General features: G+C 39.7%; 2 protein-coding genes across 2 annotated transcripts in view; both read left to right on the top strand.

Moving 5' to 3' along the window:
- LOC111232803 (thymus-specific serine protease-like) overlaps positions 1–17,924 on the top strand; it is a 26,396-nt gene extending 8,472 nt beyond the window's left edge. The window contains exons 5-15 of the mRNA XM_022760456.1: positions 4,754–4,877; positions 6,594–6,671; positions 7,136–7,183; positions 7,267–7,386; positions 8,035–8,199; positions 8,369–8,510; positions 8,773–8,952; positions 9,094–9,248; positions 14,659–14,779; positions 16,460–16,656; positions 17,655–17,924. Coding sequence (XP_022616177.1) covers positions 4,754–4,877; positions 6,594–6,671; positions 7,136–7,183; positions 7,267–7,386; positions 8,035–8,199; positions 8,369–8,510; positions 8,773–8,952; positions 9,094–9,248; positions 14,659–14,779; positions 16,460–16,656; positions 17,655–17,924 — 1,600 coding nt within the window. The remainder of the gene's footprint in view (positions 1–4,753; positions 4,878–6,593; positions 6,672–7,135; positions 7,184–7,266; positions 7,387–8,034; positions 8,200–8,368; positions 8,511–8,772; positions 8,953–9,093; positions 9,249–14,658; positions 14,780–16,459; positions 16,657–17,654) is intronic.
- LOC111232833 (homeobox protein meis3-like) overlaps positions 17,752–22,565 on the top strand; it is a 10,736-nt gene continuing 5,922 nt past the window's right edge. The window contains exons 1-2 of the mRNA XM_022760495.1: positions 17,752–17,865; positions 18,255–18,358. Coding sequence (XP_022616216.1) covers positions 18,347–18,358 — 12 coding nt within the window. The 5' untranslated portion in view covers positions 17,752–17,865; positions 18,255–18,346. The remainder of the gene's footprint in view (positions 17,866–18,254; positions 18,359–22,565) is intronic.

Below are 22,565 nucleotides of genomic sequence, written 5' to 3' on the forward strand. Positions count from 1 at the left end.
CATTTTTTATGCCTTACGATTCTATTCATGATACCTTACCATACTATGAACGTTTTTATGACCTTTTATGCCTTAATATACTAATGATGTTTTTTGACTTTTATGCCATACTATACTATGACGTTTTTTTAACATTTTTATGCCTATATTACTATGAGTCTTTTGGCATTTTATGCCCTTACTATACTATTTTGTTATATCCTTTAACCATACTATGACGTTTTATGGACTTTTATCCTTAATATACTATGACGTTTTTTGACATTTTTATGCCATACTATACTATGACGGTTTTTTTGACATTTTTATGGCCTTACTTACTATTTTGTTCATATCCTTACCATACTATGACTATTATATGACCTTTTATGCTTTAATATACTATGAGTTTTTTTGACATTTTATGCCATAGTATACTATGACGTTTTTTGACATTTTTATGCCATAACTATAACTATGATGTTTTTGGCATTTTTATGCCTTACGTTACTATTTTGTTTATTCCTTACATACTATTGACGTTTAATGACCTTTTATGCCTTAATATACTATAGTTTTTTTGACATTTTATGCAATATTATATGACGTTTTTTAATTTTTTATGCCATACTATACTATTGACGTTTTTGATTTTTATGCCATACTATTTACTTACGTCTTTGGCATTGTTTATGCCTTACTTACTATTTTTGTTACATTCCTTACCATTAACTATGCATCGTTTTTTATGACCTTTTATGCCTTAAATATAGCTATATGTTTTTTTGACATTTTATGCCATACTAACTAGGAACAGTCTTTGGCATTTTATGCCTACTTTACTATTTCTTTATATCCTACCATACTATGAACGGTTTTATGACCATTTTATGCCTTAATATACTATGAATTTTTTGACATTTTATGCCTTACTGCTACTATTTTTTTAGTGATTCTTACCATACTATGACGTTTTCTGACCTTTCTGCCTTAATATAACTATGACGTGTTTTGACGTAGTTTTTATGCTACTATACTAACGTTTTTATTGCTTATGCCTTACTTACTATTTTTTTATATTCCTTACCATACTATGACGTTTTATGACCTTTTTATGCCTTAATTATACTATGAAGTTTTTTTGACATTTTATGTACCATATCTATTACTATGACGTTTTTTTGACATTTTATGCCTACTATTTGACTATGGATGTTTTTCATTTTTATGCCTTACGAATTTTTTTGCAGTTTCCTTTACTATTTGATTGATCTTACCAACATTCTATGACAGTTTTTATGACCATTATAACTTTAATATAACTATGATAGTTTTTTTTGACGTTTGTATGCCATACTATACTATGACGTTTTTTAAACATATTTTATGCCCATACTATACTATGACGGTCTTTTGGCATTTTTATGCCTTACTTTACTATTTTGTTACATTCCTTACCATACTATGACGTTTTCATGACCTTTTATGCCTTAATATACTATGACGTTTTTTGACATTTTTATGCCCTACTATACTATGACGACTTTTGGCATTTTTATGCCTTACTGTACTATTTTTTTATATTCCTTACCATACTATGACGTTTTTATGACCTATTATGCCTTATTATACTATAATGTTTTTTTGACATTTTATGACATATTATACTATGGCGTTTTTTGACATTTTTATGCCATACTATACTATGACGACTTTTGGCATTTTTATGCCTTACTGTACTATTTTTTTATATTCCTTACCATACTATGACGTTTTTATGACCTATTATGCCATAATATACTATAATGTTTTTTTGACATTTTATGCCATACTATACTATGGCGTTTTTTGACATTTTTATGCCATACTATACTATGACGTCCTTTGGCATTTTTATGCCTTACTGTACTATTTTGTTATATTCCTTACCATACTGTGACATTTTTATGAACTTTTATGCCTTAATATACTATGACGTTTTTTTGACATTTTATGCCATAGTATACTATGACGTTTTTTGACATTTTTATGCCATACTATACTACGATGTTTTTTTTCATTTTTATGCCTTACGATACTATTTCATTTGATACCTTACCATACTATGACGTTTTTATGACCTTTTATGACTTAACATACTATGATGTTTTTTTGACATTTTATGCCATAGTATACTATAACGTTTTTGACATTTTTATGCCATACTATACTATGATGTCTTTTGGCATTTTTATGCCTTACTTTACTATTTTGTTATATTCCTTACCATACTATGACGTTTTCATGACCTTTTATGCCTTAATATACTATGACGTTTTTTTGACATTTTATGCCATACTATACTATGACTTTTTTGACATTTTTATGCCATACTATACTATGATGTTTTTTTCATCTTTATGCCTTACATTAGTATTTTTTTATATTCCTTACCATACTATGACGTTTTTATGAACTTTTATGCCTTAATATACTATGATGTTTTTTTGACATTTTATGCCATACTATACTATGACGTCTTTTGGCATTTTTATGCCTTACTCTACTATTTTGTTTCATTCCTTACCATACTATGACAGTTATATGACCTTTTATGCCTTAATATACTATGATGTTTTTTCTACGTTTTTTGCTATACCAAACTATAATGTCTTTTGGCATTTTTATGCCTTACTGTAATATTTTGTTATATTCCTTACCATACTATGAAGTTTTTATGAACTTTTATGACTTAATACACTATGATGTTTTTTTGACATTTTATGCCATACTATACTATGACGTTTTTTGACATTTTTATGCCATATTATACTATAATGTCTTTTGGCATTTTTATGCTTTACTGTACTATTTTATTATATTCCTTACCATACTATGAAGTTTTTATGAACTTTTATGACTTAATACACTATGATGTTTTTTTGACATTTTATGCCATACTATACTATGACGTTTTTTGACATTTTTATGCCATATTATACTATAATGTCTTTTGGCATTTTTATGCTTTACTGTACTATTTTATTATATTCCTTACCATACTATGAAGTTTTTATGAACTTTTATGACTTAATACACTATGATGTTTTTTTGACATTTTATGCCATACTATACTATGACGTTTTTTAACATTTTTATGCCCTACTATACTATGTCGTGTCTTGGCATTGTTATGCCTTACTGTACTATTTTGTTATATTCCTTACCATACTATGACGTTTTTATGAACTTTTATGCCTTAATATACTATGACGTTTTTTTGACATTTTATGCCATACTATACTATGACGTCTTTTGGCATTTTTATGCCTTACTCTACTATTTTGTTTCATTCCTTACCATACTATGACAGATATATGACCTTTTATGCCTTAATATACTATGATGTTTTTTTTACGTTTTTTGCTATACTATACAATAATGTCTTTTGGCATTTTTATGCCTTACTGTAATATTTTGTTATATTCCTTACCATACTATGACGTTTTTATGACCTTTTATGCCTTAATATACTATGACGTTTTTTTGACATTTTATGCCATGCTATACTATGACGTTTTTTTACATTTTTATGCCATACTATACTATGATGTTTTTTTTCATCTTTATGCCTTACATTACTATTTTTTTATATTCCTTACCATACTATGACGTTTTTATGACTTTTTATGCCTTAATATACTATGATGTTTTTTTGACATTTTATGCCATACTATACTATGACTTCTTTTGGCATTTTTATGCCTTACTGTACTATTTTGTTATATTCCTTACCATACTATGACGTTTTTATGAACTTTTATGCCTTAATATACTATGATGTTTTTTTGACATTTTATGCCATACTATACTATGACGTTTTTTGACATTTTTATGCCATATTATACTATAATGTCTTTTGGCATTTTTATACCTTACTGTACTTTTTTGTTATATTCCTTACCTTACTATGACGTTTTTATTACCTTTTATACCTTAATATACTATGATGTTTTTTTGACATTTTATGCCATACTATGCTATGACGTTTTTTGGCATTCTTATGTTTTACAATACTATTTCATTTCATGCCTTACCATACTATAACGTTTTTATGACCTTTTAAGCCTTTATATACTATGATGTTTTTTTGACGTTTTATACCATACTATACTATGACGTTTTTTTAATATTTTTATACCATACTATACTATGACGTTTTTTAAATATTTTTATACCATACTATACTATGATGTTTTTTAAATATTTTCATGCCATACTATACTATGACGTTTTTTGTAATTTTTACGCCTTAGAATACTGTTTCATTTACTTACTATACTATGACATTTCTTGAAATTTTTTTTTCCTTACTATACTTTGTCCTTTTTTGATATTTTTTGCTATAGTATACTATAAAGTTTTCTGATATTTTTAAGCCTTATTATAATAAGTTTTTTTGACACAACATATGTATAAGGAGGTTTTTTTGCCCCTGTCCCAAAAACCAAACTCACAAGGCAATGAGGTAATTTATTAATATCAAAAAAACACATAACCGAATTTTGAAAACAATGCATTTCATATATGGCAATTCAACAAATGTACATATATTAAATTCGCGTATGGGAATTTCTGAATGTCAATTCAGATCTTATATGTTAATAAACCATTTGGTTGACAGCATTAAAAAAGCTAGTCTCTTTGTTTTGGAGGGGTGGCGGGGTTATTGCGTCCCTGTTTTTTTTCCAAGTGAAAGATGCTGAACTTGTGTATTTCTGTCTCTTTGGTCCAGGCTTGCTGACTTGGCTGTATTCCACCAGTACATCAGCCAAAGCTTCAATCTGAGCCACAGGAACACCTGGATCAGCTTTGGAGGCTCCTACTCTGGAGCTCTTTCTGCCTGGTTCAGAGGAAAGGTGAAGGACTGGACCCAAATATGAGGCATTCAAAGATGCATAAGGCTTAAGGCTCTGCTCTCTTAACTAATAATTCTTTAAAAGACAAAGTCAAGTCAATTTTTATATGTATAGCGCCAATTCACAACATAAGTTATCTCAAAGCACTTTCCAAATACAGCAGGTCTAGCCCTTCATTTTATAATATCATTTACACAGACCCAACAATTCCCACCCAGAGCAAGCAGTAGGTGAAAGTGGCAAGGAAAAACTTATTTTTAAGAGGCAGAAACCTCGAGCATAACTGGACTCAGGGTGGGCGGCCATCTGCCTCAACCGGTTGGGTTGGAGAGATAGATAGAGAGAGAGAGAGTGAGAGAGAGAGCAAGAGAGAGCACAGAGGAAAAGAACAAGAACGTCCAGTGATAGAAATATTAATAATAGTGATAGCAGCAGCAGTAACAGCAATAGTAATGTAATGGCAACTGTAGTGCTCCTACTGATAAAAATAGTAATGACAGCTAATAACATTAATAATCATCATTATTAATTATAGTAAATTTTAGCAGGTTTAGCAGCAGGTATTAAACAGGATTATGGGTGCAGTAGGTTGTTTGCAGTTGCAGATCCAGACTCTACAGCTGCATCTCTGGAGGCGGGAGGACCTGCGGAGAGTAACAGGAAGGAGACAGAGAAGAAGAAGGGAGAGAGAGGCGCACAGCCTGGGCGCTCATATGCTTGAGCTATCGCTATGCATGACAATTGACCTTGATTATGAGAACATGTATGCAGAGATTTTTCTTATTGTAGCTCTGTATCCTTTTACAAAAACATATCCAACCAGAATGATTATATTTAAATCCACTGATAAGAATCAGTTGGTGGGGAATCGCTGCAGTGTGAACATTTCTGTAGAGTAGTCCAAAGGCAATATTTCCTCTCCTGTTATAATGGCTGCTCTTTTTTAAACCCTAAAGGAGATAAGAAAGGATATATATCATTTAATGAATTCACAACCACCTATCACGTCTACCACTTAGACCACAAACTAAAAGAAAAAGATGTTACTAACACATAAGAGGCTGGCTTTGACTTATGGTCACTGCAGAGATCCTGCAGTTGATTCAGTGTAACACTCAGGCCTTAGATCATCAATAATCTAGTGTGTTTGTTCAGAATTAAAGAATAAGGCTGCCGTTTTTTTCTCTATGCTCTTATCATCAACAAATTAACATAGTGACTGTAAAACATGAGTAAATAGTATATTTATTAGGCACTATTTTATGGGCGAATCTGGCTACTATATTAGAGTATTCACAGCAGTGTCATGGTGTGTGTGGGACTGACTCACAAAATAAAGTTACAGTCACCGTGTTCATAGTAATGAACATGTCAACCAGTGCAACAATGTGATTCACTAATGTGCTTTTAACACTTTTTGTACAACAATGTAGCTCAATGGCACAGAGGAATAAGCTATATGGGGTTTTGGATACAGAGACAGATACTTGTAATAATATAGGATTTTTGGTTAGTTGGTTAAAATGTAGAATATTACCAGACTTGTCCTTTGATATTAGTTGGTGAAACACACTAAAAACTTTCTCTTTTCTGCAAATGCCACAGAGGCCAAAAAATATATAACACATGAGGCATTATATGAATGCATGAATGCAATGACCTATATATTAATTTGTTTTTAAGCTTGTCTCTCCTCTATCTCTCTTCCTCTTGCAGTTTCCTCATCTAGTGTACGGAGCTGTGGCCTCCTCTGCTCCTGTAAAGGCGAAGCTAGATTTCTCTGCCTACAACAATGTAAACTGACATGATCCATGGTCATAATATTAACATATTACCAGAGCTGTAGACAGGATTTTTAAAATACTTAAGTCGAAATACCTACACTACTAAAAGGAAATCTGAGAAGAAGAATTTTATTCCCTGGTGGTGGTCTAAATGCTGATTTTAATCTCCACAACAACACAAACATAACACAACACAAACACAGTAAATGTGGTTGATAATTCAAAATCCCATTATTTTATTTTCATTGTAATTAGTCTTTGTTTTGTATTCATAGACTGTGAACTTCTTCTCAGGTCATCAGCCCTGTCCAAATTCCCAGACACATTACCAAGACCTCAGTGTCCTCAATTGTACCTCCAGATCTGCATGTTACATAAACAGAGGTGCTTGTTATCACTAATTAGGCTAGTGAGACATGCCTCCTTTAAATAACAACATCCTCACTCTCACATCTGTCACTTTCTCTGTTTCAGGTTGTGGGCTTGAGTCTCAGGAACGAAGCAGTCGGTGGCTCAGAAAAGGTGTGAAGACAGACACCTGTCTGTGCATCATATGACAGGCATTAAATTCCTGTGTTAAATTCACCCTCATCTTCTTCCTGTAGTGTCTGGCTGTTGTGCAGGAAGCCTTTGCTGCTGTGGAAGTAGCCCTAATGGGCGGCAATGTCAGCCAGGTGGCTGTGGACTTTGGCTGCTGTCAGATCCCAAAGGATCCTGATGATCAGGTGACAGCTTTGGTTTTTATGAAAAGCTTTAGTTAGAGAGCAAAGAACCATCTGTTGTTTGGGCATTTTTGTTCTCTTTATTTAAATTGATTGATTTTTATTTAGATTTTAGATTAAATTAGAGATGTTACTTGACATTATTACTAGTAGGGGGCCATGAGCAGGTTGGCTGCCGATTCCTAGGTTGGTGGTTCAAAACTTGGCTCCCCCCGAACCAAGGTTGTGCTAGGAAGGGCATCTGGGGTAAAACCTATGCCAAAGCCAAATGTGCATGTATCGATCCACTGTGGTGACCCTTCATGGGAGCAGCCGAAAGACAATAACAACAACAACTTAACAGTCTTACTAACTATATGAAAGTGGATGTTTTTACAATATTTTTTCATACAATTGAACTGTCAGTGTTTAATCTGGTCATGTTTGCATTTGTACTAGAAGCTGACGTTATGATTCAACCATTTATCTATCACTAACTAACTATTTAATCTGTGTATTCATTACTTTTAGCTTATTATTTTAATCATTTATCTATTTTGGCTATTTCAGCCATTACTTATATTTAAACCATTCAGTGCTAACTGTTTAGACCTCCTAACCCTCACCCTTCTGAGTGCAGAACAACTCTTTTGCCGTACATCTTGACCTCAGATTGAACTGATGCAAAACCTGGCCGACATCTTCATGGGAACGGTGCAGTACAATGAAGAAGGGTTCCTCATGTCTATCAATGAGCTCTGTGGTCTCATGACCAATAAGAGTGAGGCATATGAGGAGGAGATGAAGGCTTACAACCGCCTTGTTAGACTTGCACAGGTATGGAGAACACACAGTACAGAGATGACCCCATTCAGTGGTCACGCACAGATTGAAACCCCCACAAGATGTCACTGTTGCACTATATTTGTGAATTTCTCATTAGTGACTAGGGTTTGTTTCTTTGTTTATTGGTATTTCTCTGTGTGTATGTGGGTGACTTCTGCAGATTTACCGCTCCACCAGTGAAGAACCCTGTCTGGACATCTCCCATGAGAAAGCAGTGAAGGATCTGATGGACACGTCCCTCCATTCAAGCAGGAGAACAGCAAGACAGTGGACCTACCAGACCTGCACTGAGTTTGGCTTCTGTACAACACACACACACACACACACACACACACACACACACACACACACACACACACACACACACACACACACACACACACACACACACACACAACACACAGCAACAACACAAACATAATCAACATCATTCTTTCTATTTCTTGAACCCCTTTTTTTTGTGTGTGGGAGTGTGTGTGTGTGTGTGTGTGTGTGTGTGCGTGTGTGTGTGTGTGTGTGTGTGTGTGTGCGTGTGTGTGTGTGTGTGTGTGTGTGTGTGTGTAGACCAGACTTGTGAGGATGCCACTTGTCCGTTCTCCGGGATGCTGACCCTGCAGGTTGATACTCAGCTCTGTCCCCTCCTGTTTGGCATTTCCCAGCATTCCCTGCCAGCACGCATCACCTTCACAAACACCTACTATGGAGGAGACAAACCTCACACACACAGGGTCCTTTATGTCAATGGTGAGACAAGAAAATACTTTAGAATCAACAAAATAAATGACTGAACAGAAGGCGTAAACTAAAGTAAGGGAGCAAAGAAGTGAGGGAATCGCCTCAGGATATTATCGAGTTATTGAAAAATCTATATCACCATTTCCACAGGTGGAATTGACCCATGGCAGGAGCTGTCGGTGGTCCAGGACAGGACTGAGGAAGAGGAAGAGGCTCAGACCATCTTCATTGAAGACACCGCTCACTGTGCAGATATGACGAGCAGAAGAGTCACAGACCGTCGCTCGCTCAAGAAAGCCAGAAAGGTACATACACCTCACCAATTCATTCATATAGTACTGTCTTCAAGGGTTGTTCACCTTTTGTCATGTCTGCCTTAAACCAACCCTCCCATGCCCGTGTGTACTTTGAAAGTTACTGGTTGTTGTCACTTTCTGTTCATCCCCTCCTTATGCTGTTTACAAAATCTACATCCCTCATTTTGCACGGAAAATAAGCATTTTAAAGTTTAATCAAAGTTAGTATGAGGTTTCTCAGTCATATGAATGGGGGCCACTCTATGTGGAGAGGAGGAATAACTATTTCAATGTGCATCTACATGTGAGGAGTGTATTGTTTGATACACACACAAAAAATGTGAATCTGTCCTTGATACGGAATTGATTTGAAATGATCCTATTATAATCATTACTAGTAGCTGTGTTAGTTGTATTATACATCATTATTTTCAGTGAAAACTGTTAGCATCCCATGATCACCTAAGGTCTACGTGGAGGACCTGAATATTTTATATTCTTAATGTTTTTGCTTGAAATGTGTCAAATTCAACACTTGTATTTATCTAACATTTTAGTTGGTTGCTGCAACATATTAAAGTGAACGTGTGTATGTTTTGATGATCTTTAACACATTGTTTTTCCCTCCCTTCCCTCCATCTCTCAGGAGATTGAGAATCATGTGGCCCGTTGGCTGAAGACAGCTGCCCAGGAGAAGATGGAGAAAAGAGGAGTCTGATCAGATCACGTTATAACCTGATCAGCTCTTATCACTGTTCCCTGAAAGTGATAAGAAGCAGTTAATAAGCTGGTGTGTCTGCCTGCTCTGCTTCATCCTCCTCATCCTCCATTTCCTGTCCCCTGTCTTCCACCTCCTCACTCTCCATCTATAACCATCTCATAGCACTGCGCTCGATGTGTGTGTTTGTGTTGTTTGGTTTTATTTTTTTTTAAGAATTATTTGTGTGTCTTTGCAGATGTTACATTACATTTGGAAATGCAGAGACAGCTTTGATGATCATTTCCCCTCCCTAACTTTAATTTGGGCTTGTATTGAATTTCCTAGTTTTGTTAGATTTAATATTTATCTACTGAATTTGTGTTTATACTTGTAATAACAATGATTTTATGGCTTCTTCTTTATTAGCTCTTGTGTGGTCAGTAAAATATAATTTCATGGCTGTGGTTTGTTTTTTATTTTCCATTATTCATCAGTTGCCATAACCTAGTCATACCACTAGGGCGTGATATTGCAACATGTTGTCAAACTCATTTCTTGATCCTCCTCCTCTGTAAAACACAGGGAATCAAACCTCAGGACAGTTCACCACACTGGCATTTATCTGTTGCTGTAAATAACATTTAGCACAGATTTATATCTGTCATTATGGGGCACTTGTTCGTGATTTGGAGTAGGGAAATTGAAAGTCACAGTGAATCAGTGAATGTGAGACCGTTTGATAGTTGTGTGTGTGACAGTGAGAGAAATAATGAAAGGTGAGGAAGCACCAGTTGTCCTGAGGCCATCTGTTTCCGTATGGGCTGGTGTGTGTGTGTGTGTGTGTGTGTGTGTGTGTGTGTGTGTGTGTGTGTGCGTGTGTGTGTGTGTGTGTGTGTGTGTGTGAGACCTTCTCAGTGGGGGGGTCAAAAGTGGGAGGTCATGACCCCACTGACCCTGTGGGAGTGGGAGATCATCAATCAACCAGAGGCTGGACAGAGCAGCAGGAGGGGACACACACACCCACATACCTAGATACTGTAACACACACACACACACACACACACACACACACACACACACATACAAATGTACCTGGGAAACAAACATTCTTAATGTAAATGTATTAAAAGCCATGTTAATCAAACACATCATGAACAGAATAGATAAAAATGAATAGAAATTTCTCTTGTGGAGCTGATGACATCCAAATATCAATACACACACACATACACACACACACACACAGTTACATGAAGACAGGCCTCTGAGACATTTGCTGTTGGCCGAATAGGCCGTGTGTGTGTTTTGTTTGATAACATAGTGCTTTCTTATTCATGGGAAACTCACAGATGCTATCAGACACTTTAGACAGCGGGACAGAGGGAAAGAAAGTGAGTAAACCTGAAGCACTTTTTCACTGCAGTGTCTCCATTTCATCCTGTTTCCAACAACACCTCATCTCTTTGCTTTAGTAAACAACCCACAAATAGACACACACACACACACACACACACACACACACACACACACACACACACACACCCCAAAAGCCACTATCATGGTTATCAGCCAGCATTTGCAGAGCGACAGGGCATGCTTTTTCTCTCTCCTCCATTCCTCCTCCTCCTCCTCCTCCTCCTCCTCCTCCTCCTGCAGCCTGTCCCGTTGATCAATGAGGAAGTTCTTGGGCCTCAACTATTAATCAGAACCTATCGGCTATCTGTCTGCTGGGCCAACCAATCACGGCCTTCCGACAGCTGGGCCATGAAAAATGTGGCCTGGTGGATGGAGGGGAGGCTGGGGACTTTAGTTGGGGGTGGGGGGTGGGGGGTGGGGGGTGGTGGCGGGGTCACGGAGGAGAGGAGGGAGGTGAAGGAGCACTCTATCTGATCCGAGTCAGATCACAGCTGTACGACTGCACTTTATACACTTACGGTTGATTCTTAACATCACACACACACACACACACACACACACACACACACGTACACACATATGAATGAGTGCACAGGTGCATGTTTCACGACTGATGCAAACTGTTTGAATCTACACATTTTGTTTCTGATTCACATTTACATCAAACTGAGGCATTTTACAGCCGTGCTGCCCCCACTGTGTTACCGTTGCTTTCACTTGGTTTCGGTTACGGCGACAAAAATCACAGAAAAAGCCTCGTGAACTGTGTTTTTTATGGAGTCTCTGCGACAGGAAGCTCCACAGTGAGAACTATAACCCTGTTGATCTGTTGTCCAATAACAAGACCTGTCCTCACGCCTCAAAGCTTCATCAACACACCACCATCCCTCTTCTGCATAATCACCACGCTCACCCTCATCCATTCACATCTTATTGCCATGATTAGATTACATCTAATGCTATTACACCGCTCCCATCTCTCTCTCTCTCTCACTCTCTTGCTCTCTCTCTCTCTCTCTCCCTCATCATGGATTTCTTGCAGATCTTGTTAGTGTGTGATGCGGACCAGGTCTCCCACTTTGGATTTATGAACCCTCAGACTTCTCTCCTTTAATCTCTCCCTCTCTCCTCCTCCGCTCCCCTTCCTGCATCTGTCCATCTATCATTCCCAGGGTTGGCTTGGGCGGAAGAGTATTAATCCCTCCATGCCATCTCTCACTCCTCTGGACAGATGAGGAGATGGAAGAGGGAGATGGGGATGGGAGGAGGAGGAGGAGGAGGAGGGTGGGTGAGAGGGTAGGCGACCTCAGATTACTTTCCATAATATTTCTGTAGCACTGTGGGGAAAAATGGAGACGCATTACAGGTAATGTATGCAGATTTACTCTATGATAGGTCACCGCTTTGATACCTTCAACAGGTATCAGGATTAACTGAAGGTTCTGCGCGGGTGAGTGTGTGTGTGGGTGGAGTGGAGAAGCAATAGCTACAGATGATGATGAACAACTTAGCGAGGCAGTGTGTGAGTGCTAGTCAGTTGTTTGCATGCTTACATGCAGCTTGATAGTGTGTATACGCCGTAATGGAGTCTATGCAAAAAAATTTGACCTTATGCAAAGCATGCATTTCTGCAAAGGCCAACAGCAACTGAATCTTATTACCTGTTGATGCCTGTCGAACACACGTGCACACACACACACACACACACACACACACACATGCACAGAGTATGTTCAACAGAATCCAATAACCTCTGGGAAATCAATTGGAAAGATCAGGACATTTAATGAGTCCAGTCCTCACAGGCCTAATTCTCCAGAAAAAAAACAAAAAAAAACGAAGAAACAAATTCAGTTTAAAAAAATAAACCTTTGACCAGCAGTCAAGGTAAAGTCGACAAACCCCATCCCACTCCACCACCACCCTTCCTCCACCCAAGCCTCTGCAGTGACAGGTAGATTAAGGGGCGTGATAGATGCCCCTCTCTGTATCTCCCTCTCTCCATCTCCCCTCCTTTCCCTCCCCTCCATCCATCATGGCGGCTGGTGTAATTGTGGCTGCGTGGGGCTGGCAGAGGGAGCCTCCATCCATCTCCTTAACAACAAACAGTCACGAGGACGGATGGCGCTGCACTCCCCAGTTAATCTCCATCTATAAGGGGGAGGAGGGGAGGGAGGGATTGGAGAAGGAGAGGAAGAAAATAACAGAAGGGAGAAAAGGTAGTGTTGGCTTATTATAAACAAAAAGAGATGGAGAAGAGGGGGCAGAGGGAAGGAGGGAGGGAAAGATGGTGGAGAGCTGAAGTGAGAGCCCAGACGGGTAACAGTGGGGATATAAAGGAAGAGGAATGGCCCAGGTGGGACAGAACAAGCGAAACTGGAGGCAAAGTTTGCAAACAGGCTGCAAGAGCAGGTCGATAAGGGTGGATTTGCTTGGCGAGTGTGCCAGAAGAAAAAAGGAGAGATGGGGGAAGGGAGGGGAGGGGAGGGAGAAAATTTATGTCTATGCAGCCAGACGACCCAGAAACTGGAGAGGCACAGGCTCATAAAAATGCACTCTGCACCCCCTACCCCTCCCTGACTACCCCTCACTTTTACCCCTACATTTCTTTCCCTCATCCCTCTCTTTCTTCCCTTTACTTCCCTCTATCACTTGGCTCCCTCTCTCTCTCATGCAGGCGGTGGAGGGTCACAGCTCTCTGATGTTTCGGGTGGTTGTGTGTGGTTGCCAGAGGTCACAGCAGCAGCCGTATTTTCTTAATGGCGGAGTCACCGGAGTCAACAAGGCTGGGTGGCCTTCTAGCCTAACCTCCATCTCTCTTGGGTGAAGTCAAGTAAACTTGACTTTTGTGGCGAGGTGAAGGCAGCAGCAGTTACTGTTACTGTTGTTGTTCTTCACCTTGCAGATGATGGATTATCTCCTGTTTGCAGCAACTGCATCATGTTGGGAAAAACTGCAGAGGACAAGAAGTAAAGTCTGAAATCTTCTGTTTGCAATTCAGTCTGACCTTTCTGTAAACTGGCCAACTCTGTTTCTATTGTCATACAGGAGGATGCAAAGACACAAGACACATGCAGCCATGCAGGTGAACATCCACAGTTCCACACACTCTCACTCCTCGCTTGTTGTTTCCTGTTTTCTAGCCTTGGGCATCGCCTGCACTGAGGCACAACTTAAAAGATGAACACGTTGACACTGACACAGCAGCGTGCACACAAGCAAACAGGTATGCACACAAAGCCATAAACACACACACACACAAACATGCATACACGCCTGTGTCTGCTTGTGCACACTCAACAGGCCTTGTTGGCCGCAGAGGAGGGAGCACTTGAGCCTCGACAGGGAGTGACAAATAACTGCAGCAGCACTGACATGCAGAATGGTCCCACAGTGAACCTGCCTGACTCTGTGGTGCAGGAGAGCAGGCGGATTCTTACAGGAGAGCAACAACAAGAAGAAACCTTCAATTTACATTATAGTGTATTTTTAATCAACTGTCACACATGTATTTGTTCTTTCAACATGTAAATGGTGTGCACACAAGGAAAGCGCACAGGGTGCAGAATAAGTGACATGATGCTCAAACTTTCAGATTTTAGATAATTATATTGGTAAACTACTACTACAGCAAGAATAAGATATTCTAAAATAATTTAAAGGAAATGTTGAACTGGTAACTCCTACCTGAGACACAAACTGGGCTGACACATCTGATGAAGATGGAAAAATACAATAATGACCATAAAGTATTGTTATTATACTGAATAAGGAAATATGTCATGTTGCATAGGAGGCTATATCTTATAGGGGCTATGCATGAGCAAATTTAGGGTATTACTTGTTTAAAAAAGGAAAAATATCAAAGGAACTTTGTTTAAAAGAACTTCTCAGACTAAGAAACGCAGAGTGTCTTAAGTTACATGGTGACATTACCGATGTTTAGGGTCCATTAGACCTGAGAGAGGTGTGACTTCCTGTTTGAACACTGTTATAAACCCAAGGAACTGAAGTCCAGGATTTCAGTTGCTGCGGTTTGAGACACAAATCACCGACAGAGAGCATTATGAAAATCCATATTATTTAACCGTGTTTTACAGCATTGGGTCTCGAAGACTCCAAACAGACTTAATGCATAATTTTCAGCATTTGACTTGTCATCAGTCACCAGTTCAAAATTATATTCATAAACAATTCTCAAAAATAAATGAATAGGAAAAGTCACAAGCATTAAACTGATAAAACAAAGTTACGTGTGTGTGTGTGTGTGTGTGTGTGTGTTAAGATGTTGAAGAGAGTCTTTTTCTCCAGGACTGCAAACAGAACATTGAGGTTTAAATAAAACAAAACAAACAGCATTTAAATCATTTGTTAATGGGGGATGTTTCAGTGTATTTCCTCTGATTTCCCATAATAGAACGACTTTCTCTGACCAGCGAGGTTCTTCAAATGTTTTGCTCTTTATCTTATTCCTATGTTTTATTTAATTTCACCTTCATGTTCAACAGATGTAAATATCTTGTTCTGTCTTTATAAGGACATAAGTTATTTTAGGACATCTGCGTGTCTTCTTTTGGGTTGAGTCAATACAATTAAGTTACCTTTCAGCATAAACTTGTCAACATATGTTGTGTTAACACATAAATCGTGTTAAAAGTAGGTGTTAACCCACAGACACACAGTGATAAAAACGACAGGTCCTTTAGTGTCTGTGATGTAAATGAGTGTAATCTACAAGTTTAGATAATAGTCAGTTAGATAAATGTTACAGAAACGGGAGATTTATGGAGCAGTGGTCAAACAAGTTGAAGTGTCCTGAAGAAAAATCAGGTGACTGATCAGCTCAGGACGTCACTCTCATTACCCAACATTAAAGTGGAGTCTATTTGTGAATTGCAGCTCAAAGGAGATAAAAAGAAACCAGATCACTGCAGACATGAATCCGTCAGATGATGCACACTTGGACGTTAATCCTTTTCATTCAGCCTGTTAACAAAGTGAAAACAAGCCTTGGATCGCCGTTTCCAGCCCATTGACACCGCTGCGTGGCTGTATTACCAGCTCAGTGTAGGAGGGGGTTGAGCGCTGTGATCACCCCCTGTAGGAAACCAGCACCCTGCAGAGTTGAAAAGACCCCATAGCTGCACGGCTGCTGCGGGGCCCTCACAAGGCGGCCCCACGGTCAAACTCCGGGCCGCCCACGGAGACGCCTGCCCCGGCCTGCTGTTCCCCGCCAAGCCGCTGCTGATTGAAGTGCGGCCGCCTGTTGGCCCCTCACAGCGGGACCCGGGGAAGAGGAGCGTTTTGAATAATTATTATGTTACTGCGGTGTCATTTACAACACAAGACTGGGAGTCGAGCTCCTCCACCAACATGTGAAAGTTTTGTTTCTGTAGTTACAATAAAACTTTCTCACGATAATGGCTTTGTTTTCTCACCTCTCTCAATCAACAAAGACATGGGCCAAAGGGTGACATTTGGGCTGTGTCAAAAGGCTGACAAAGACAATAAAACACTTTGAAAGCTATTATCAGCCAGTAAATTTCTTGTCATTAAGCACGCTTCAAACTTATTTATGAATCTGCATGAGGGACAACTAATGCAAACTTTTTATTTATTTTTTTACTGAAATTACCTTTAAAACGAAATGTGCTGCAGGTAAAACTTCACTTATGATGGGTTTTAATTGTCCAATGTTTAATTCTCTTGTTGATAATATTTAAAATGAGTTGTATTTGTAATCATACTTGGAATATTTTGATGCATTTTAATTGATTGTCCGGACTTTAATAGATCCGTGTTGAACATGCTCCATCCCGCCGGAGTGAGAGCGTTATCACGGTTTATCCCGGGATGATAATAGCGCAGCTGCGGCGAGGATGAGGAGAAAGGAGGGAAGGGTGGGTGGGTGAACGAGGAGTGATATCAGCTCGAGATAATACGACCGAGAGGGGGTCTTCGTTTTCTTCTTCTTCCTCTTCTTCTTTTCCTTCTTCTTCTTCTCTGGCGTTTGTGTTTGTGATAAGGAGGAGGAGGAGTAAAGGAGGAAGAGGAGGAGGAGGGATGGAGGGAGGGAGGGGAGCCAAGAACCCCGTCGCGTTTTGACCCTCCGAAACCTCCCCACACACCGCCACTACCAACACCACCATCACCACAACTACTACTCCTCCTCCTCCTCCTCCTCTTTCCCCTCCTCCTCCTCCTTGTTCTTCTTCTTCGCTCCTCTTGAGTCTGAAAACACCATCGCTCATTCCCAGCCGTGACATTTTCCAGCCTGTCGCCGTGTGCTGCGCGGACAGCGAGCACAAGGAGCCAAAAAGGAAGGGACGCTTTTCTCTCCCCCTGTCTCCCACAGCACCGAGCATCCCGAGGCTCTGCGAGCCGGAGCGAGAGGCGCACCAGTCGGAGACGAGGCGCTGCAGGAAGCCGCTGCTCCCTTTCTCCAGGGTTTCTGGACTACACCGGACCCGGCCCCGGACAGGACTGGATACGGCGAATATTTACGTCTCGGTGGGACATTTTACACCATTTACCGGAGCCGTGTATTACTCAACACCACCAGGAAATAGCATTTACTACAGCATTTAATAGGCTGCGAGCTTTATGGGAGCGTTTATTAGGCTACCTATCAGCGTATTATAAACCATTAAGCTTACATAGGCAGTAGGGTATCAGGATATCAGACATCCATAAAATTTCCAGTCCCATCATGCTGTAATATAAAACGCGATGGGCTCGGGAGTAAACACACACACAAGGAACAGGTCTTGAGTGTTTTCTATCCTCAGCCTTATGTGTTTGTGGAAACCTCGGAGGTCGTTTGTGCTTGTTGTTAATCATGTTTACAACTTAACTGCTATTGCACATTAAAAAGAAAACACATGCACTTTTATTTCCAGGACCCTCCAGGGACAGAGGAAGGGAGCAAAGCTCGCTGGACTAGCCGAGCAGCGCATCATCATCTCCGGTGTAGGACTGGCTGTCGAGTCGCATGGAGAAGAGGGTAAGTCTGCTGTGTTTTTTTGTTTTTTGTTGTTTTTTTTTTGTATGAGTGGTCCTGACCAGAGCGTGCTTGAGATAACACATTTCAGATTACCAAGGAGAGGAGGTAATTAGAAAACCATCATAATGGGAGCATATGGTTGGAAATCCTCTTTGCACTTGCCCAGTCTCTGGTCGGGTTTAGCAGCCACACACAAAAACAGAAGGCCCAGTGGAAACAGACTAGTGGACTGTGCTGGCACGGGGGAGGGTGGTGGTGGGGGGGGGCAACAGGAAAACGTGCCAGCAGAAGGCATCACAACCACTGAGATTTTCCCCTTTTAAACTAAGACAACAACTATTCAGAAATATTCTTCACACCCCACCAGATGTTTATTTGTAAGCGCCTCAATGATGCTGCAAAGAAACAGTGAGAAACAACTTTTAAACCCCCCACCCCCTCTCACCAGTCATAATCCCTAATTAAGAGGTGAAACGCAGTTCACTCGCGGTTCTGTGTAACTCAGCAATCCCTCAAAACACTCAACAAGGAACTGTTGATCTAGATCTAATATTTCACCCTCTCCTTTAAATATTATGGATTTATTGTTGTGTGATGTCAGTCAGGCGTTATAATGGCACATAAGGGTTAGAGAGTGGTGTAGGTCATTAAGAGGCAGAGGAGAGGAGATGCAGCTCTTCAACTCGGTAAGTAGGTCAGTGTTTTTGCTACAGTGATTCAGAGGCATGGTGGTGGTGGTGGTGGTGGTGGTGGTGGAGGAGGAGGAGGAGGAGAGGCAGGCAGAGGCTGGCGGGCAGCAGGCGGACTGAGACCCAAGTAGAAGAGAGCAATTAGGGTTGTACAATGTGAAGACAGAAAATCACTGCTGTATGAAAACAGAGCAGGAGGAGAGAAGAGAGCTGAGGGAAAGTCCACAAACACACACAAACAAATTAGCGCGTGCGCACACACACACACACACACACACACACTGAACCAACTCCACCAAACAGCAGCTTCAAAACAGAGTTTAAATAAAGTTATTCGAAACCAAAAAGCATTGATAATATAAATTTACTTCCTGGATAAACTGTGAATATATTGATCTTTTATGAGTGTAATTATCTTTTATGCTGAATCCTAAAAGAGAAGAATGGATGTTATAGTCTGTTTCACTGTCCCATTCACCTTAGATTGTTTTTTTTGTGTGTGTGTGTGGTTTTTTTTTACAGTTCTGACGCTGTGCAATAAACTAAAGCTTTAGTGCAAAATTTGAAGGAAATCAAATGCAGTTCGGTGATTTAAAGTGTGTTTGTTGAAAACACACGCGGAAACCAGATTTCGCGAGTTTTAAAAAGTTTCAGTTGTTTAGTGGGACTGTAGAGGCAGAACTGAAATCTGCAACAACTGTTTTGTTGTGTTTTTTAGTTTTCACCTGCTTAAAATACTGCTGTGTCAAACATTATTTAAACCTTAGGGAACTTTTACAAACCCACAATTACTTGTTAAATACGGTGTGTCCATGTAATGTGAATGTCTGGTTTATTAAAGTGCAGAAAATCTACGAAACTTACGGCAAATTCATCAAAGTGTATGTTTGACATTTTAACTTCTTGATGCGAAAAAAATCTTTAAACAAATTCACCGTTTTACTGAATTGACGCACTGAGAAAACAAATGAATTTGAATTGGTTTTGCTTGTTTTCTGCACAATTAATTTTATTGTAGAAAAAAGGGGCAGCATTTTTAGATAAGAACAATTGCACTATAATATATTTTAGATATTTGCTAAGTTTAAAAAAAGACCGGTCATTCTTAATTAATTGTAATGGGAGTTTATTAATTGAGTTGAGACTTTTTAGAGCGTCTGAAATGTGACTGGAAGCTGTGGATTTTCAGTTTTCGTGTTTTACTATTTATTTTACACATTTTCATTCCAGTTTATCAAAGTTAAACGACGTCAATCCTGCAGCTCATGATGTTTGTGACGCTGTGGATTTGTCTTCCCATAGCAGAAGTAACCTAAACCCGCCTGTTAGGACTATGGCAACTTTTCTGCGTCGGTTAAAACAACACAATTAAAAAGTTGTTATGAAGATGTTGTCCTGCCATCTGAAGCCTGTTGACCACCTCCGTGACTGTTAGAAAAAGTGAAAATTCGCGGAATTTGTCATCTCGACTTGTGCGCTTTGATCCGCCTGACGCACAGAAACTCGATAGGGGCCGTGCGTAAAGAGAGACGCGCAATCCGATAGCGGTGATTGTGTTAATAGCCAGCCTCCATAAAAACTAGAAGGTGTCCCGGGCCAGGGCCTCAGAGCAGGTGCTTTCTGTGATCCTGGTGGCCATATGGGACTCTGACATACAATAATTTGATAAGCCATTTAGGACAGTGGTTCCCAAAGTGGGGTCCAGAGACCTCCAGAGGTCCTGCAGAGGGGTTTCCAGGAGGGCAGTGTGGGCACATGAAGAGGAATAATTTAATTTCTCTTTTATTTAATTCCCAGAGGTCAGGATGGAGACAATATGAACGAATAATTGTGTTGGGTTTCACTGTTGCACATAACAACAAAAAACATCTCCAATTGGACTCTTGGATAAAAAGCTCGCCATCTGTGTGATATCTGGATTCCTGATGATGTAAACAAGTGTGACTAATAAACAGGAGTATGGTTTGAATGTTGAAATCTGAAAGAACAAATCAATGTACTCCAGTCACACACTTCTGGAGTAAATCATAACCTCTTGTGGTTGCCTGCCTGGCGAGTAGTGTCCACAGAAAGAAAAAACTAGGCTGAGCAGATCATAACTTTTATGGCTCAGTTAAAATAACACAAGAGTGAAAGGTGTCCGGGCCAGGCCACCTAGCAGGTGCTGACTGTCTGTGATCTCAGTGGCCCCATGGGACTGCGGCGGGAGTCGCTTTTAATCCAGCAGAAAGAGAAACAGAAGCAGATCTGCTGACCTGAGCAACGTTGCCTCAGAGACAGAAGCTGCAGTGAAGCACAAATTAGCTCCGTAACACAGAGAGAAAGAGAGAGAGAGAGAGAGAGAGAGAGAGAAAGAGAGAGAGAGAGGGAGACAAGGAGAAACAAGGGAGTCAGACATGTATATGAGGCTGTGTGTGTGAGTGCTGCCGTGGGTACGTTTGTCCCTGGATGTATCTGTGCGTGCGTGTCATTGTGTTTGGGAGCGTACCATATGTGTGTCTGATCCATCCCGTGTCAGAGTGTGTGTGAGCGGGCCCCAGCGAGGCTGTCACAGCGGGTTGTGAGGGACGTCTCAGCACGGCTCCTGTCTAGTCTAGAGTTGAGGAGGCAGGGGACGATATTAGCAGCTACAGGCTCAACGTGTCTTTCTCAGGGGATCTCATCCCTCTCTTTTCTTTTTAAGCACCAGACACTACACTTCTCAAGAAGCGAGGAAAAAAAAGCTGCTTTTTCATCTTGACTCGCTCTGCATTTTTGAGGTTATCCAAGCGCTTTAGAGAGGTTTTATTCATAATCCTGAGAGTGGTAGAATTTTCAGCAGCATGTAAATCTTCAACTGAAGCGAACACAGAGAGATCACCAAGGTTTTTCTCATGAAGAAACTGGAACAACTGCTGTATTGCTCCACACAAACACACACACACACTTTGGGCAGTAGTATACTATAACTGCAGTATATTATTGGAAGTATTAGACAGATGATTAAAGTAAAAAGAAGTCTATGCTTTTCTGACTCTTTATTTTTGTTGATTTTGGTGTTTTTGTTCAGTTTGAATGATTAATAACTGGATTGATTGGACTGATTAATTACTGTTTTCCCACTACAATACTACTGCCACTAAAATCTACAAATACATATGCATGTACATACATAAAAGCTGACACAATTAGTCCATTAATCAATTACTGGATCAACAGAAAATTAATCTACAACAATTGTGATGATTTTTTCTAAGTTTTCTCCACGTTTTATGCGGTTTGAGCTCTGCGTAACTGTGGTGCACATTTTATAAACAAAAATGATTAATCCATTAATTGAGAAAATAATCATCTAATTTTTCAGTAATGAAAATGAAGTTAGCTGCAGCACAAGTACATACACGGTATGTACAACTATATACAGAAACACCAGGCAGCAGTACATACTGATATAACAGCAGCAGTTCAGACTCTGCTCCAGATGTAAAACCACATCAGCTCTCCTGACCGAGCGCTGGTCCAGTAAGCCGCGGCGCTGA

The sequence above is a fragment of the Seriola dumerili genome, unplaced genomic scaffold (genome assembly GCF_002260705.1).
Source record: "Seriola dumerili isolate Sdu_G_001 unplaced genomic scaffold, Sdu_1.0 BDQW01000337.1, whole genome shotgun sequence".
NCBI lineage: Eukaryota > Metazoa > Chordata > Actinopteri > Carangiformes > Carangidae > Seriola > Seriola dumerili.